At 45.7% G+C, this 17,301-nt stretch overlaps 1 protein-coding gene across 2 annotated transcripts in view; it reads right to left on the bottom strand.

Annotated features, from left to right (window-relative positions):
• The window catches only part of Etv6 (ETS variant transcription factor 6), a 236,248-nt gene that overhangs the window by 47,366 nt on the left and 171,581 nt on the right, over positions 1-17,301 (bottom strand). For both annotated transcript variants that reach the window (XM_040743744.1, XM_005072863.4), the window contains exon 3: positions 1,194-1,358. In XM_040743744.1, the coding sequence (XP_040599678.1) occupies positions 1,194-1,358 (165 nt within the window). The remainder of the gene's footprint in view (positions 1-1,193; positions 1,359-17,301) is intronic.

Below are 17,301 nucleotides of genomic sequence, written 5' to 3'. Positions count from 1 at the left end.
ATACACAATTTTGGAGACAGGGTCTCAAATGTATTTCAGGATGGCCTCCTACTCATGAGCCCCCCTTGCCTAGGCTTCTATGTGCTAGGATTACAGGTCTACACCATGATGCCTGGTTTGTCAATGTATTTATTTTTTAAACCAAATTAAAGGAACCCTGAAAGTGAGTTTCTTTTTATTTTTTTAAACAGGGATAGAGAGCACAATATGAATAACTCGATAGTGACTCGAGTAATTTTGTTCATATAAAATAATAGACACATACATCTATTCTACCTGAATGCTATGTGTGCAATACATAGTGACACTTGTCTGTTCTCCTTTATTAGTTGGATCTTTCTGAGTCTAGTAATCACACACGTCTCTGCATTTTAATCACCCCAGATCCATTTAATGGGGCAACTATTTAACAGCCCAAGGACTAGATAACAGGCTTCGGTCAAGGTATCAGTAATGCTCAAATTCTTTCCTTTCCTACTCGATTGTTGTTATTTTAGATAGGGTCTTTCTATGCAGCCCAGGCTGGCTTTGAATTCATGACCCCCCTGCTTTAACCTCCTGGATGCTGGGGTTACAGGTGTGCAACACCATGCCTAGGTTTCCTGTGTTTTTAACTGAGTGGCTCACAGCACAGGTGCCCTTAGACACCTCTTCTGAAGCCTTTAGAGTCAGAGGCAGGGCAGATAAAAGGGGAGGGATGGAGTTTCTTTTCTCTATTTGATGCAACACTAGACCCCTTAAAGTTCCAGTGTCTGGTCATAGGTGAATCACTTCTAACCTAACAGTCTCTTTGATCTGGAAATCTCCTCTTCCCCACACACCAGCCATTGCCAGCAGACCTTCCTTTCCTTTTTGTCTTCTTTTTTTTTTTTTTTAAAGATTTGTTTATTTATTATACACAGTGTTCTGCCTGCACCTATCCCTGCAGGCCAGAAGAGGGTGCCAGATCTCATAACAGACAGTTGTGAGTCACCATGTGGTTGCTGGGAATTGAACTCAGGACCTCTGGAAGAGCAGCCAATGCTCTTAACCTCTGAGCCATCTCTCCAGCCCCGATCTTCCTTTTCTAAAGCTGTCCTTATGTCTGTTCCCATGAGACTGTCTGTGAAGAGGCCTGCGTCAGGATGAGTGTGGCAAAGCCCATCCACCAGCCATATTTCCATGCTGAGCCTACGCAAGACCTGGACCCTCACCTGAATGAGGAGATCGGTAGCGGAAATCCTCTTTGGTCAGTAGCAGGAGCGCCTTGCCGTTCATCTCGAACGTGTTGCTCTCAATGGGTCTTAAGGAAAATTCGTTCTCTGCCCACTTGAGCCACTGGCCTACGTCATCTCTGCTCCAGTAAATCGGCTGCAAGCCTGTTGGAGAGCAAGAGGCAGAGAGAAAAGAGCTTGTCGGTTACATGGTTGGGACAAAGGGAGAAAGAAAGGTCTTGGAATAACTAACAGAACTGAGACTTTGTCTCAGGAGCCTTCGGGTTGAGTTCCAAGGCCCAAGTTTGTAAGTACTCAAGTGTGGTCCACATTAACTTTTTACTTAGAGACAAAATGAGGGTAACCCCCTTTCCATGGTCTCAGGGATGATAGGTCTTAGAGGCCTGCCTTTGGAACTGCACTAAGGTCAGGTTGGCTCTAACGTGGCCTGGGGGCAGCCTAGGAGAACTGGAATCATGACAAATCTCAATGTGTTTAGCAGGAGACCTTAGACTCAGAGCTAATGTGATTGTAGCCCAGAGTCTTTGAAATGGAAGTGTTCCAGAGCTGGCCTTGACCCCCCAGAGCTGCCAAAGAATGAAGCATCCCCTGAAATCTTTTCCAGGAAGAGTCATTTACTCAGCCTCTGGGAAGTGGCAGGCTAGCCTCTGGCCAATAAAAAAGCCAAAGGAACACAGATGGTCCTCTGCCTTATTATTTGTCTTGCTGACGGACTGCAAGTGGGCTAGATGCCACCAACAATGGTTCAGGTTGCATCTCTGGGAGGCAGAGTCCGTATTTTAATTTCACTTTGCTGCTATGGGGAACTTTGATACATCCTTTAAGTGATTACAACAACAGTTCTCAAAGTGTGAACCCTGGGAACCTGAGGGTTCCCAAGACCCTTGCAAGGTGTGCAGCAAAACCACTCCTCAGAACAATATTAACATCATTTTCTCTTTTTACTCTCATCCTGTCATGAGCACACAGGGAATGCTCTAGGAGCTACATGACCTGTGGCATCATAGCAGGCTGAATAAATACAGAGATGTAAACCCAGGCATCTACTAACCTGGACATTGAAGAGGTCTGTAAAAGCATATAACACTATTGTTGTTTGCACATATCTTTTGAAAATATACTTTAAATATATATTGATATATGCCCAGTTTGTTGATCAGTAAGTTAGTAAATACTTTAAAAAGTAGTTTACAATATGGTAAGTGTTGCTGTAAGTCGTATGAGCAAAAGCACTTGCATGGTGGGGGCGGGGTTTGGGGAGAACACTCTTTGGAACTTGAGTCCTGACAGGTCTTCAGGGCTCCATTCTCCAAAGTCACAGAACCAAGAGTTCAAAGAGAGCTCAGTGGGACCAGAGTTTGTGCAGAGATGTGGTGCATGTCGTATAAACGTGCCCTCCAGCTGAACTGGGCATGGAGAAGTACTGTCTAAACTCTTGGCTGCCCAGGCTGCTGAGAGTCAGAAACAAATGGGTCAGATCCCAGGGAGAACATTCTAAGCTCTGACTGTGATTGCTGGCTCTGCCTTCCAAGAGGAAGATGGTTTTGAAGAATACAAGTCAGTTTAAGTTCCCAGAAGACTCGGGAGTTTACAACCAGCCAATTGGAGGGTAATGCAAGCAAGGCCATGCATGGCTGCCTGGGCTACAGAGTGAGTTCAAGGCCAGCCTGGTAACTCAGTGCGAGCCTGTCTCAAGACCAAAGAGGGCTGGGGTTGTTGTTCAGTGATAGCATGTGTGAGGCCCAGAGCTCATTCTCTGCTACCATAAAAGCAAAACCACCAATCCAACCCAAACTCAAAGAAGGAGAGTGTGCTTTCTCGGCTTTTAATTTTTACAGCCATGTTTTCTCACGTGGATGAAACAAGCTGGTGTTAACATGGGACTGCTTTATGACAGTTAGAAGGGAACAGGACTGTTAAAGGACCCGAGGTTTGGTTTGAGTCTCTCGACTGATCAGAAAGCAAAGCCTATCCAAAATTGTTTATGGGCGTAGAAAGCGTCCACCTCTTCCTAGCAGAGGACAAATCTATCCTATTTGCTCAGCCTTCAACTTTACTTCCCACTGTCAACGGTGCCCACTTGGGACAAGAACAGCACGCCAACTTGTGACTTCAGACGTTACTGGTAAGTGGGAGGGTAACCCCATCAGGGGATGGGTGGAGGTTCCAATCAGGCAGCCACAGGAAAGCACCTTGTGGCTGGAGGGCTTTTTAGGCCACGCAGGGAACCGGTCTGGGGCAGCTTGCTGGGATGTCAAAGTAAATACAGAACCAAAGCCTGCCTAGGAGGGGAAATGAATGCAAAATGCTGACTTTCTACCAGGACAAACTGAAACAGAGAGGTGGGTGAGAAGGGGGCGGGGCCACAAGCAGGAATTTGAGGTTCTTCATATTCTATGGAAGAAAATCCTCATGAGTCATCCTTTCCCTAAATACAAGAAGAGGCACACACTCCCAACAACACTGCTGGGTAAGAATAACAGTTTCTCTTCTCACTTCCCATTAATCTCTCCCACAGCTCAGCCTTGAAGCTACCAAGGCCGCAGTGCTGTGGAAATCCCCTCCCCAGGAGCCCATGAGGAGGCTCTGGGCACATGTACAGCTGGGCAGCGGGTTACAGAGAGCACTTGGCAGCTCAACAGCAGCGACCCTGATGCTGCTAGCAACCTGCTGGAGGACACTCAGGGAATCGATCAGCTTCACTGCACTTCCATTAGCGGAAGGAGATGGTGGACAGCTCACCGAGCCAGAGACAGGCTGGCTGTGCAGCAGCGTTGACAGTCAAGTCCCTCTGCTGTTTCTTTTTTAATTCAATGGTACAAAAAGGCCAGGAGATAGCATGTGCTATGCAATTTTAACAGAGGAAAGAGAACCCACTCCCTTCAAGGGTCCTAAAGCCCGGATACTGAAGAGTCTAATGGAACAGAGGTGGTACCCGGAAGTAACTCTGGTGTGATGGAGACCATTTCATTTACTAAAGTCATTTATGAAGCACATCCATGCACCCAGCACTGCTCAAGCACTTCAGAAATATCAGTCTATTTGTCTGCACACTTGGACAACATTTGCGATGGAGGGGCAAACTAGGAAATAGAGGCCCGATGCATTTAAGACTCATCCCATGCTTGTACAGTTCTAGCAACAAGTGGGGCTGAGATCGGAATCCAGAGTCTGTTTTCTTACCCAGGCATTTTCCATCCACACTCAGAACTAAGATTGGCTTTCAAAAAGACGAGGAAGCCGGCTCCTTCCCACCCAACACTGAGATCCTTGGCCGAGGCAAGTTATCAGCAGATTGAAGATAGGAAAAAAAAAAAAAACCAACAACTCTGCAGATCCCAGGGAGACAGATTTATGGCTAGGAAGAGGAGGGAGGGGCAGGTGGGATGCTACTTTGAATGTGTCTGGGAAGAGTGCTGTTTTCACAGGCTGCTCAGTACTGACACTGGTTCTTGACTTTTTGCCCAATTCTCCACTGTGGGTGGGACCAAGGGTGCCTGGGAAGGGAGGGAGTGTAGGATTTGTTTCACAGTCAGTGCTGGCAATTTGGTTCAACCAGGAAGGGAGAGGGAAAGAGAGAGAGAGAGAGACACGAGAGTCATGTAACTATGACCAGTATTCTTAACACACTAAGTAACTTAAGAGAGTACTTGGTGGGAATTTTGTATGGAGGAACTGAATTTCTGTGAATGAGAAAATTGCTAAGACTCCCATTGCCTTCTTTCCTAATGAGGTCCAGTCAAGTTCATGGGCTTCGCCCTTCAGTGGTACATCTAGACTACTGATTTCTTCAATTCCATATTCAAAGATGGCCACCACATCCATCGGGGCATCCTCAGCTCATGTCCAACTTTCTGAGTTAAACTTAAACTAATAATGGAAAGCTCATCAGGAGTCAGGAGATGGGATTCCATTCCCACACCTGCTGCTAATGATCATGGGATTCTAGGAAGCCCATTTCTTTCTCTGTGGCTCAATGGCATCATCTGTAAAAGCTTAGAGTATGTGATCAACTAATTCCTGCAAGGTTTAATATGGCCAGTGTGTATCTACTGAATTTGAACCTTAAACACGAAACAATTCAGCCAGCCAAGGTGTTTGATTTCCTACAAAACTACATTTGTGATCATGACCTAAAGATGTTATAACTTCTTGAAGGCTCATCTGTGTCATGGAAGGCGGACTAGTGCTTCAGAGTGTGTTGCTGTGTTCCAATTCTTTGCAAAGCTGTCTGCCAGCATGGCAATAATAAACACAACAGCTTGCCCCTTTGAAGTCCACAGGTGCTTCCATGTGTTACCTCCTTTAACTGACAGGAGCCCTGTAATTGGCTGGGTTCTTAGTTCAGTTTAACAGATGCGGAAATGGAAGGCTCAGAGTTGATGGGCATGGTTTGAATATTATTATGCTCAAGTTCCTTTGCTGTGTGTGTGTGTGTGTGTGTGTGTGTGTGTGTGTGTGTGTGTGTGTGTGTGTGTGTGTGTGGTACTTGCAATGGAACCTGGGGCCTCATACATGTTTAGCAATTGCTCTATTGCTGAGCCCCCCTCCAGCTCCCAGCTCAAGGCCTTTCACCATTACAGACTTTGGCAAAGACATCCTTTCATGTCAAACTCTCTGTATTTACAGGAGTTTGAGCAGAAGTGGAGAATGGGAGGGATGAAGATGTCACAGAGATGCTCTGACTCAACCCTGGTCTCCATGACTGATTAGGAAACCAAGGCCTGGAAAAATTAACCATACCATGCCTAGTTAACCCACCCCAGGGATTCACGAGATCTTATCACTTGACTCTATGACAGCATCTTTATGATCCTTGACCCAGCCATGTCCAGTGACTAATTCCTTCCTTGATTGGTCATCTTGCTTTAAAATAAGCAGTTCAGAACTACAGTTTTTAAGAGCCCGCACACTTGTGTTTCCCTAACTCCAGCACAGGAATATGTTTTGGGTCTATCTTTGCCTTGGCATTACAGTTCATTGACAATGAAGTAGACCATTACTGAACTCTTTTGTTTTTTACGAGTCAGGGTTTCTCTGTATTGTTTCGGAGGCTATCGGTCCAGCCCGGCCTCGAACTCACAGAGATCCGCCTGCCTCTGCCTCACGAGTGCTGGGATTAAAGACGTGCGCCATCACCGCCATTACTGAACTCTTAAGTCAAACTAAATCACAATGATGGCCAGGGTTCTTGCCTTAACAGGCACCACCACAGCTGCCCACAGAATTGGAAGAGGTAGTGTTGGGGTTGTTGGCTCCTCAGTCCCGCTATTCATTTCCGCCATGTTAATTTTCAAATAGATTGACAATGACAGCCAACACAATCACTTATTGTGTGTCAGGGGATGCTTTATATATGCCATTCACCTAATTCCCTTAGCCCCATAAGACAACAATTACTGAAGCACAGAGGAGTTCAGTGACTATTTGGATAAAGTCACCGAGCCAGGAAATAGAAGAGTCACCATGAGAACCCAAGTGGTCTGATACAATCAAAGTTCATATTATTACACACCTGCCTCTCTGGTACTTTGACAGAACATGAAGGTAAGTTAACAACTTCTGCGTTTCCTAAGAATCTGTCCTTGTTTTCTATGGTTACATTAATGGTAATATCTTTGGCTGTACATAAATAACTGGTGCTAGGAGCCAACAACCCTAGCACTACTGTAAGAATGCATGTCAATCAACAGTTGATTTAATCATTCTAGCATGCTGCATTCCACCCAGATACACATCTCTTTCTAGTATCATCCATACTACAAATCTTATATGACAGAAGATTTGATAGGCATCTGTCATCCACATGGTCAGTGAAAGAGTTGACCAGGTAAGGCCTGGGATTGAGCATGCCTGCTTTTGAGGGATACCAATCAACTTACTAGATATTAATCCATCTATCTACTACTCATCAATAAGGTAGGATGCTTTCCCAAAGCTCAGAAATACAGCAAGTATATATAACACTTTCAGCAACTTTCTGAGGATGTGGAGGTAGAGAGGGAGCAGTGTTTGGCCCCACAGGGATAACTTTCTCTCTGTGCTCACATACAGGTCTGGAAGTCTATCGTGAATGGTACTCAGGGTCCCATCAGCCTCGCTGTTTTGGTCTGTTTGTACACTTCCCCTCCCTATCTACTCCTCACATCAAGTCAACACAACTAGCACCCCTTCCTCTTCCTCTTCCAAGGGGAACTGGTGGCAAGTCTGGTGTTTCTGAAAAGTTCTCTTGCTTGGCATGACATGGGTCTGCACCACATCAAAGAACTCAGCTTTGCTTTCCCAATGAGTTTACTCATCTGGAGAGTTCTGTCCGGTGGTCATTCTCCTTGATGAATCAGAAGGAGGAGTCAGAAGGTGACTAGTGCCCTTTTCGCTTTGCATGTATTGATGTTACTATAAGCCATAGCAAGCCAATAATAGGATTTTCCTTGAGGCATCCCCAACTTTGCCCATTGTATCTGAAGTTATCTATTTGTAGGTCACCTTGTCTTACTATTTTAGACCTATGATGTCTCTCCTTTATCATTTTTCTTTTCAGTAGCTTGTTTTATTTTATCACACACAGCTTTTTAAAAGATAGAGCTCATTAGACTGATACAAGATTGTGGGATGAGAAGCTGGCACACCATGCTGGCAAATGATTTGGTGATATTTTAAGAGTTTGGTGAATGTCAACTTCTGAGAATCTACCTTAGAGAAATAACTTGGAATGCAGGAAAATCCTTCATGCACAAAGATGTGTGGTTTTTGTTTTAATATCAGGTGTTATTCTTAATAGTGAAAAACAGAATATAAAAAAGAGAGCAGTCACTTACTGACAACATCTATGATAGAGGTGCAATCGATAACAATATTCAGAAAGAATGAATATTCATATTGAAAACCAAGTGTGTATAATCACAGAATCTCAAACAAGGCACAGATGTTTTATAAAACATAAAAATATTAATAGCAATTGTCACTCAGTAGTAGAATTATAGGTGACACTTATTGTCTCTTTTACTTATTTTTATTTCCCAATTTTTTGCATTAAATATGTATCATTTTCTGGGTGTAGGGCACAGTCTTACTAACTTGCCCAGTCTGGCCTTGAACACCAGATCTTCCTGCTTCAGCCTCCAGAGTAGCTGGGATTACAGGCATGCAAATGCACCACCATGCCCACTGGCATCATTACATTTACATAAGAAAACTTCATAAAAGTTGAGATGCTAGTTGAGATGATATAGTCCTGAGATCCCAGTATGTGGGAGGTGGAGACAGAAGAATCAGGAGTTCAAGGCTATCCTGGGCTATATGTGATCCTGTCTCAAAAAAAGAAAAACTGAGCTTGTTAGAGACTATCCCCTATAGAGCCATACCTGAGTTTGGTTGTTTTGTCCCATCTTTTTTTTTTTTTTCCTGTTAATCATGTGCAATTGCTAAGAGAGGATTTCTGTTTTGAGTGTACCCCAACTCTCTTGAGTCGTGTTGTAGCATTTTGGTTCATGTAATCATAGGTAGTTTCCCTCTGAAGTTTAAAAATCTGCTTTCTAATTAAGTCAAGAAAACACCTCTAGTCTTTCTATTTCCCTTCCTTGATTCTATATCAATGTTCCCATCTTTATCAGAAGTCTCCAACACTTCTACTTTGCCAGCCAGTCTCTGTCAGACTTAGGGAAGACCCTCTCCTTGTCTCCTCTACCACTGGACGGGTAAAACTGCCAGTTATTAGGTACATGTGCTAAGAGTAGAATGTGCATGCATGTAACTGGGGGTGACTTTTCAGGGACATGCACATGGCAGTCAGGATACAGAGGTTCACTTTCAGTAAGGCTCTTGGATGCAGCTCAGGATCCTACTGCTAGATGACCTGCCTCTGTGCCTGCAACTGTGTTGTGCAGCAACTTCAGACTCAAACACTCCCTTCAGAAATGAGTGTGGAGGCCCCAGCGCCTCAGGAAGTAAACAACACAGTCTCAGGAAGTTCCTGAAACTAGCAAATGCCACTCCACCTGCTACAGAAGCACTAAATTAGTGGTGAGGAAGGGGGTTTGCTGGGCAGCTGAACTGCCTACAAGTTCCACAGGGAGCTCTAGGGCTGCAGCTTTGGAGAGTTATCAGAGAAACTGGAGTGGTCTCTTCCATGATGTAGCTATTTAGTCACCATTGTTTCAATAAGAAACTTCTTAGTCATTTGTGCTGGTTTAACCGTCAGCTTGACATAATCTAGCATCACCTGCAAAAGAGTCAATGAGGAATGATCTAGATCAGGTTGGCATGTAGGCATGTCTCTAGGGAGCTGTCTTGATTGTTAACAGAGAGAGGAAGGTCCGTGGGCAGCACCATGCCCTAAGTCCAGAGTCTTGAACAGTGTAAGAGAGGAGAAAGCTAGCCAAGAGCAAGCAAGGGTGTGTTGTTTATTTGTTCTTTGACTTTGACTATACAGCTGCAGTGTGGACTGGGTTAGGGTTTATTTGTTCTTTGACTTTGACTATACAGCTGCAGTGTTGAATGGGTTAGGGTTTATTTGTTCTTTGACTTTGACTATACAGCTGCAGTGTTGACTGGGTTAGGGTTTATTTGTTCTTTGACTTTGACTATACAACTGCAGTGTTGACTGGGTTAGGGTTTATTTGTTCTTTGACTTTGACTATACAGCTGCAGTGTTGACTGGGTTAGGGTTTATTTGTTCTTTGACTTTGACTATACAGCTGCAGTGTTGACTGGGTTAGGGTTTATTTGTTCTTTGACTTTGACTATACAGCTGCAGTGTTGACTGGCTTAGGGTTTATTTGTTCTTTGACTTTGACTATACAGCTGCAGTGTTGACTGGCTTAGGGTTTATTTGTTCTTTGACTTTGACTATACAGCTGCAGTGTTGACTGGGTTAGGGTTTATTTGTTCTTTGACTTTGACTATACAGCTGCAGTGTTGACTGGGTTAGGGTTTATTTGTTCTTTGACTTTGACTATACAGCTGCAGTGTTGACTGGGTTAGGGTTTATTTGTTCTTTGACTTTGACTATACAGCTGCAGTGTGGACTGGCTTAGGGTTTATTTGTTCTTTGACTATACAGCTGCAGTGTTGACTGGGTTAGGGTTTATTTGTTCTTTGACTTTGACTATACAGCTGCAGTGTTGACTGGCTTAGGGTTTATTTGTTCTTTGACTATACAGCTGCAGTGTTGACTGGCTTAGGGTTTATTTGTTCTTTGACTTTGACTATACAGCTGCAGTGTGGACTGGCTGCTTGAGTTCTTGCTCTGACTTCTCCAAAATGGTGGACTATCACTTGGATTTGTGAGTCAAATAAACCCTTGCCTCCCCTATGCTGCTTTTGGTCAGGGTATATTATCACTAAAACAGAAATGAAGCTAAGATGTCCATCTACCTGTTACCCCCAAAACTCATTTGTTGAGCAAACGGGACTCTGGTAGAATATTACAGCCAGCATGTGGCTACAGCCAGATGTTTGCATCGTTTCTTCCCAGTTAAAGTCACACAACACACCCTCTTCCTGCCCAGGCACCATCCCTATCGCATACTCCCGCTGTGGTTTGGAGAGTCAGGGTACTTCCAGCTTGTGAGGTTGAGTACATTGCCAAGTGCTACCCTGCTCCCGTCATCTCAGCAAGCAGTCTGTGATGCTACACCGGGCACATCTGTATTTACAGAAGAAACTGAAGCTCAGAGAAGTTAAGGGACTTTCCCAAGATTACAATGAGACTAGAACCAAAAGGACAGGAAGCTATGTCAGGAATGGGTGGATCTTAGAGGAGTTGGGGGAGGAATAGGGGATGGATACAATTAAAATACAATGTATGCATGTGTAACATTCTCTAAAAATTAATAAAATTACATTTAAAAAGAGTCTTTCTACTTTCCAATGCAAATTTAAGTATGACAGGCAATAATCAATGTGTAGGGTGTGCTCCATGCATTTGAGGGTGTGTGCTCCATGCATTTGAGGGGGTTCTGCAGGACCGAGACCACACACCTGTGTGCCTAAGCTTGGCCATGCATCTTTAGGAGATGGAAAGGCGTTTGGGAGCTCACTGGAGCCCAAGAAGCCAGAATGACAGTTCTGTAAGCTGAGATGCCCTGGTAGAGCTCCGAAGTCACTACAGGACCTGAGCAAAAGAGCCTGCGCAGGCTGGAAAAGCAGCTTCCCTGGAGACACCAGGACTATCAGGAACAGGCAAGGGAGGGAAGGATAAGGAGGGCCAGGCAAAGAGGTGTCTGCCTCAGGTGTGAAACATAAAAGGTACTTTTAAAAACTCAGTAATTAAACTAATAGTTTAGTCAATAGATACCAATGGGCTACACATGTGCAATTTAACCAACTGGGGGTCAATTACATCTACAATGTATATAACATAAATAATATGTAAACTACCCCCAAATAACAAACCAAGCCCGTTAATGTGTACTGAACCTTCACATTTTATCCTATCTTTAGTCTCTAAACCATATAGGGTAATGATCTAGGAAATCTAAGAAAACTGTCCACACAGTCCTAGGCTTTGTAAGCAATCTAATGATTTAAAATGTATGTCAGAATGTAGGTTACAGGCAAATAGTATCCTACTACAAAAGGCACTTGAGAGTCTTAGTTGGGTGTCAGCATGGGTCCTAGAAGATTTCACAGGACAACGTGTTTTTAAAAAATGAAAGGAAATGCAAGAAATTCCTGATGAACTAAACACCAATGCTTCAAGTCATTTTCCCAAGAGAGACATGAGGAAGAGGTTCCCTGATAACCTTGGAAAGTCGGAATGGACCTGCACAGTACCACTCAGCTTTGGGGGCAACGATCTCTCCATGAGTTCAGAGACAGCCATCCTCCTTCCTTTGAAAGGCACACACAGGGACATCTGCCTGCCATTTCAACATTTGTGGACCACTGAAACTGATCGTGGGTCACTGGAAAATCCGTTTAGTGCTTCTCAGTATCTTGTATACAAATGAGTCTAACCGCTGACTTGTGATATACTACAACAGCAAATGTGGTTTGAAAGAGAAATACACTATTATCCAAAATTAGGGGGAGGAAAACAATAGAGAATCAGAGAGGGTGCTCATTTCAAAGTAGATATCAGGGCAAGTTAAGGTGGTGAGAGTTACTTGGCAGCAGACCACAGTGGGGGTTAGGGTTGGGTGGCGGGGGAGTGTCCCTTCTCAGGGAATGTTAGACGTCCTTGCTAACACGCTGAAACTTGGTATGAACACTAGAGAAGGTTCATCATCATCTTAGCCTATGAACAGTTGGTGTCATCAGAAACGAAAAGACACTGCAGAGAGAAGAGTTCCGAGACCAAGAGACAAAAAGGAAGTCCAGCTGTAAGACAGAGAGAAAAAGTAAGAAACTTTCGATTGAAGGTCAGTGTTTCTCAAGCCGAAGGAATGAGTGCGTAGGATGGGTGTACGTGCATCAGGCCCTGGCTGGATCTGTGGGATCTACAGCATATGACTGACAAGGGCTGCCTGAACAGAAGAGAAGGAGCGGCTTTCCTTTCCTCTTTGCTCTTTGAAGCCCCACGCAGACCATCTCATCCGGTTGTAGCCAAGGACCTACAGACATTCCTTTACAGAGAAACACGAGTGACCCTCATTCTCCTTCTGGATGGGACAGGAGAGATCCAAGAGACCCCTTGGGTGGGAGAGAGGCTGCCTTTGCGTGGCCTGGCGGCCCCTGTACTTTCCTCCTCGATAGCTCTTTATCCTTTGGAATTCGGAGAAAGCAAGCTTTTTGTCAGGATGGATGGAGACAGTGCCTGCCGTTGTAGAATCCCAGAGGTATGGTGTGGGAGGAACACAAGGGTGTGTGTTTGGAGGGTGAGGGCCAGGAGAAGGAAGCGGTGCTTAACTTTCAACAGGAGCTCCATGGACCTCAGATTGGACCAAGGGGTCAAAGGGACCTAAAACTCTTCAAGGCTTTTCTTGAGTGTTTTTAGAAGAGGAATCCCATTCCCCCTTGTCATGGCTACCTGCCATTCCTCCTCCCTGTCTCCAGTGACAGTGACCCCTAAGTGCTATCAAAGGTTGGCTGCCCTTTGCTGTGGAATTGAGTGTCCTTTGGAAGGCCAGGCAGCCAGTGCTAACTCAGCATCTGAGGGCTGCATGACTGACATCACGAGCAGGATGGAGTAATTTTAACGGCATTGCTGACGCGGATGCCTCATGGGAAAAAAAATCACATTTGGACCAGCAACTTCTATTTAAAGGCAATCGTGTTGCACTTTTCTTGCATGTGCCTATGAGACCAACTTCTCTGTCCCCCAATCCATTCCTTCTTTACGTCACAGGGAAATGGCGTTTGTGGATCTAGGCACAGGAGAGAAAATCTCCTCTCTCCCCAGGTCTGTTCCTCAGAATGAAAGCTGTGGAGGCTGCTGGTGCCCTTGGCTGAGGAGTTTACACATCGGGTAGAGAAAGAACAAAGGCAAGTCCCATTCCCCTGGGGACTCTGTGGCCAGAAGGGAGTCAGGAGGCCCTGCCTTATGCAGAACACCTTTCTCGAGTGGCTCGCTCATCCAATCTGGAATTTTATGTCACTTACAGCTTGTGATAAAGGCAGGTGGAGTCCCATGGAGGAGGAAGCTGATGAAGGTAACAGCAGATGGTACCACAATCCATTCATGTTCAGCTTTGTCAGGCTGTACGGAGAGGCCCAGTGCCAAGGCGGACTCCCTAAAGCCAGGACTTGGGGTACACTCTGAGCAGCTGTGAGACTCCAGGTAGAAAAAGGGAGAGACCTGGATTCACGTTTGCCTATTGTCACATGGAGTCTGTCATTTCTCTCCTGGAGCTCACGAACTCATGACAGGAAAGGATGACCTTGAATATCCGATCTTCCTGCCTCTACCTCCCAAGTGCTGGGATTACAGGCACGAACCGCTATGCCTAGTACAGGTAAGAATATAGTGAGTTCTGGAGAGAGACCCCCGTGTTTTGAGCTTGGAGGTGAGAACCTGTGAAAACCCTCAAGAGAATGAGCAGCATGTCACCAGTGGCTCAACATCCATTCACATTGTGCAAAAGCCCTTGTGGGTGGGCAGAGCCTCTGCTCTCGTCACTGTTATCACTGCTGATCAAAGCACACTGTCTACCCTGACTTCTTAACGAGTATTCCCAACTTATTAGAAAAACACTAGCAACTGCCTCTGGCCAACCTACAAAGCAAAATGCCAATTCCACTTCCATCCTCTGTGACCTACTAGCACAGAGGCTATCAATGGGTGAATGGTCCTCAAAGGTATTCTCACACTGTAACCCCTGGAGACTGCGGGTGTGCCCCTCTATGAGAAGCATCTTTTTGGACATAACTTAAGGATCTTGGAGTGAGGTCACGTGGATCCTGCAGTGGCCGCATCCAGACTTCAGTGTTCTGCAGACCTGGGCTTGCTTTGGGTTTCTTCTAACAGAATCCCAGTACCCACATGGTGAAATCTCCGCCTTTATTCAATATTTTTCTGTTATTGAGCAAAACAAAGAAACAAAACACTTCTGTTTGCATCTTCCGTGACTCTTGAAGATTTTGTCTTTTGCATCCTCTGAGCATTCTCACCAGCGTACTCTCCACTTCTGAAGTGATGTTCCTGTTCTTTGCTGAGTTCTGCTAGCTCATTTCTGAGTTTTCCAACTTCCTACTATCACTATCTCCACTGTGCCCTCATGCTTTACATCACTTTCCTGATGCCTGCACTCACATGGGAGGAGACAGCTGCTTGAGCTGTAGGTGCTGCCTTGGAACGCAGGCACACAGTCCTGGGGAGGGCTATCCTGCTCTTACCCACCCTCCATTACAAAAACTGTGTTTTGGTCTCATTGCTTCCTTACTGCACTCTTTATTTTCTTAAACAAAGTTAATCTTCCTGGGTTTTTAGGAATTAACTTACTTTCTGCTTTATCTAGCTCACTCTTCTATTCAAACTTGGTGGCTAGCATCCTGAAATTGCTTGGTTCTGTTTTCCTTGGGAGTTCTTCTCTAAGCCCCTCCTTTTCTGCCGCTGTAGATGGAGAAGGTGGTAGGGTCAGCCACTGAGTTAGCCGGCAGGAGAGAATCCCACATCTTGCAGAACCCCAGAGGCCACGCACAGCACTGGTGAACTGAGCTATTCTTCCACAGTGAAGACTTCTTGTTTTTATTTTGGGGGAGGTTTCTTATCCCGAGGTTTATCAAAACCCTCGGGGATACCTTGTTTACCTAGATGTAAGCAATGTCCTTGGGTTTTGCCACCAATTGCTGTGTTCTTACAGGAGCTTGAGAGAATTACACTATGTGTCATCTTCCCAGACTGTTCCATATTTCCTACATGAAAGGACAGCACAGCTCTGGAGACTTGCAAGATAAATGCCATGTTTCTGTCACCTCTTGGTAAACCACTGCTAGATTTTTCTTGACAGTAAGTGAAAGGCATGTAATAATAATCTGAGGGGCTTCAGGACACACCTGTGTTGCCCTGAACAAAGGAACCAGCACCCTGAGAAACAGAGGCAGGGGAAACAGGCACTGGGATGGAATGTACACCAAGCAACTGGGCCCTGAGGCTTCCCACTGGAAACCCAGGGTACAGCTCTTCTTCCCACTGGAAACCCAGGGTACAGCTCTTCTTCCCACTGGAAACCCAGGGTACAGCGCTTCTTGCATGACGGAACTAAGGACTGGTTTCAGTGAACGCAAACTCTCCCATCTGAAGGAGTTTCTCCCATCAACGAGGGCCCAGTAGACCCGGTCACCCTCCTTCCATGCCAGCACTGTGATCATTTGAAAAATTTCACAAGAATCTGACTCACTCAGCCCGTGGGCTGGACACCTCAGTAGTCCTAAGTGATGGTGAAGACCTCTGCATGTGTTTCTTCCCCAAGAGCAACAAATCACAGCCTCCGAGATACATGGAGCTCCAGTCACCAGCTATGCACACAAGCCTCAGCATCTCTTTCAGAAGCAGTCCCACAAAACCAGTGAGGTGATTCCAGCAGGGTGTACAAGGGACCTACCGGCTTGCCAGCCCCAACCCTGCTCTCTCGTTCCCAACCCGGCTCTCCCCATTCACCTCTGCTTTCTCATTAGGCTTCTGTCTCTTTGGAAGACGAGACTCATTCTTGACCTGCCAGTCTCATAACTATGGAGTTGTGCCGTACTGATAATTTTTTTTAAATGACTTTATTTTTTTTTTAACGTGGTCCTTGGAAACTTTGCAAGAAACGTATCGATTTGAGATACTCAAGCTGAATTATTGAGCTCTGGCAGAAGGAAATAAATCTTTCCTATTCCCCACGCCTGCTGCCAAGTGTGGCTTCCAGGAAGCGACTCCGTCCTTTCTGGAAATGAAGCAAAAGGCAAACATTCTACCACTCTCCCCTGACCCCACCCCTTCACTTGAATTCACTGACAAAAGCACTTTACAATTCATTGCTCATTTGCCCGAATAGGCATCCGAATTAGTAATGCCCAAATTAGTAAGGCCTGGCTGAGGCAGCTTCCTAAATAATGAGGCCTGATCGGTTTGGCAGACCCAGGGGCCTGTGCAAAGCAAGCTTGCAGCGCGTCATTAGGTTAAACACTCTTCCGGCTTTATAATCAAAATTTCCCCCATAGACCTGGATGTGCAAAGGAGAAAAAAAAAAACACGCTCACTGATGCCAGACATTTTAACCAGACCAGGAGCCAGGGCCGGGCCGGGGAGGAGGGGACCAGCGTTCAGCAGAGGGGACCTGGGCTGTGCTGTTCCCATGCACAGGGCAGGATTAGCACACAGACTCCTGACATCTGCTGTTTCTTTCAGCTCGGCTGAGTGTTCATTCTACCTGGCGAGAGTCCAGGGGAATTCCCATCATCACAAGCCGCTGAACACAGTGTGGGCTAACCGTACAGCACTTGTCCGCCCGCTGCTCCCATCGGCACTCAGGCCGTGCCCCATCCACCCAACGTCTAACACGGCACGGAGCCTTGGGTTGGTGCAGGGGCGCCGAGGGGGACGATGCCCAAACCGTCTGGTTGGGAGACTGTGAGTGTGGAGAGACATTCACAAGTGTGCATGAGAACCAGGCCAGGGTAGACTCAGAAAGGAAGGAGGGGATGACAGCTTGGCAGGCACAGC

The sequence above is a fragment of the Mesocricetus auratus genome, unplaced genomic scaffold (assembly GCF_017639785.1).
Source record: "Mesocricetus auratus isolate SY011 unplaced genomic scaffold, BCM_Maur_2.0 Super-Scaffold_100001, whole genome shotgun sequence".
Lineage (NCBI taxonomy): Eukaryota > Metazoa > Chordata > Mammalia > Rodentia > Cricetidae > Mesocricetus > Mesocricetus auratus.
This window is presented reverse-complemented; position numbering and strand designations above follow the sequence as displayed.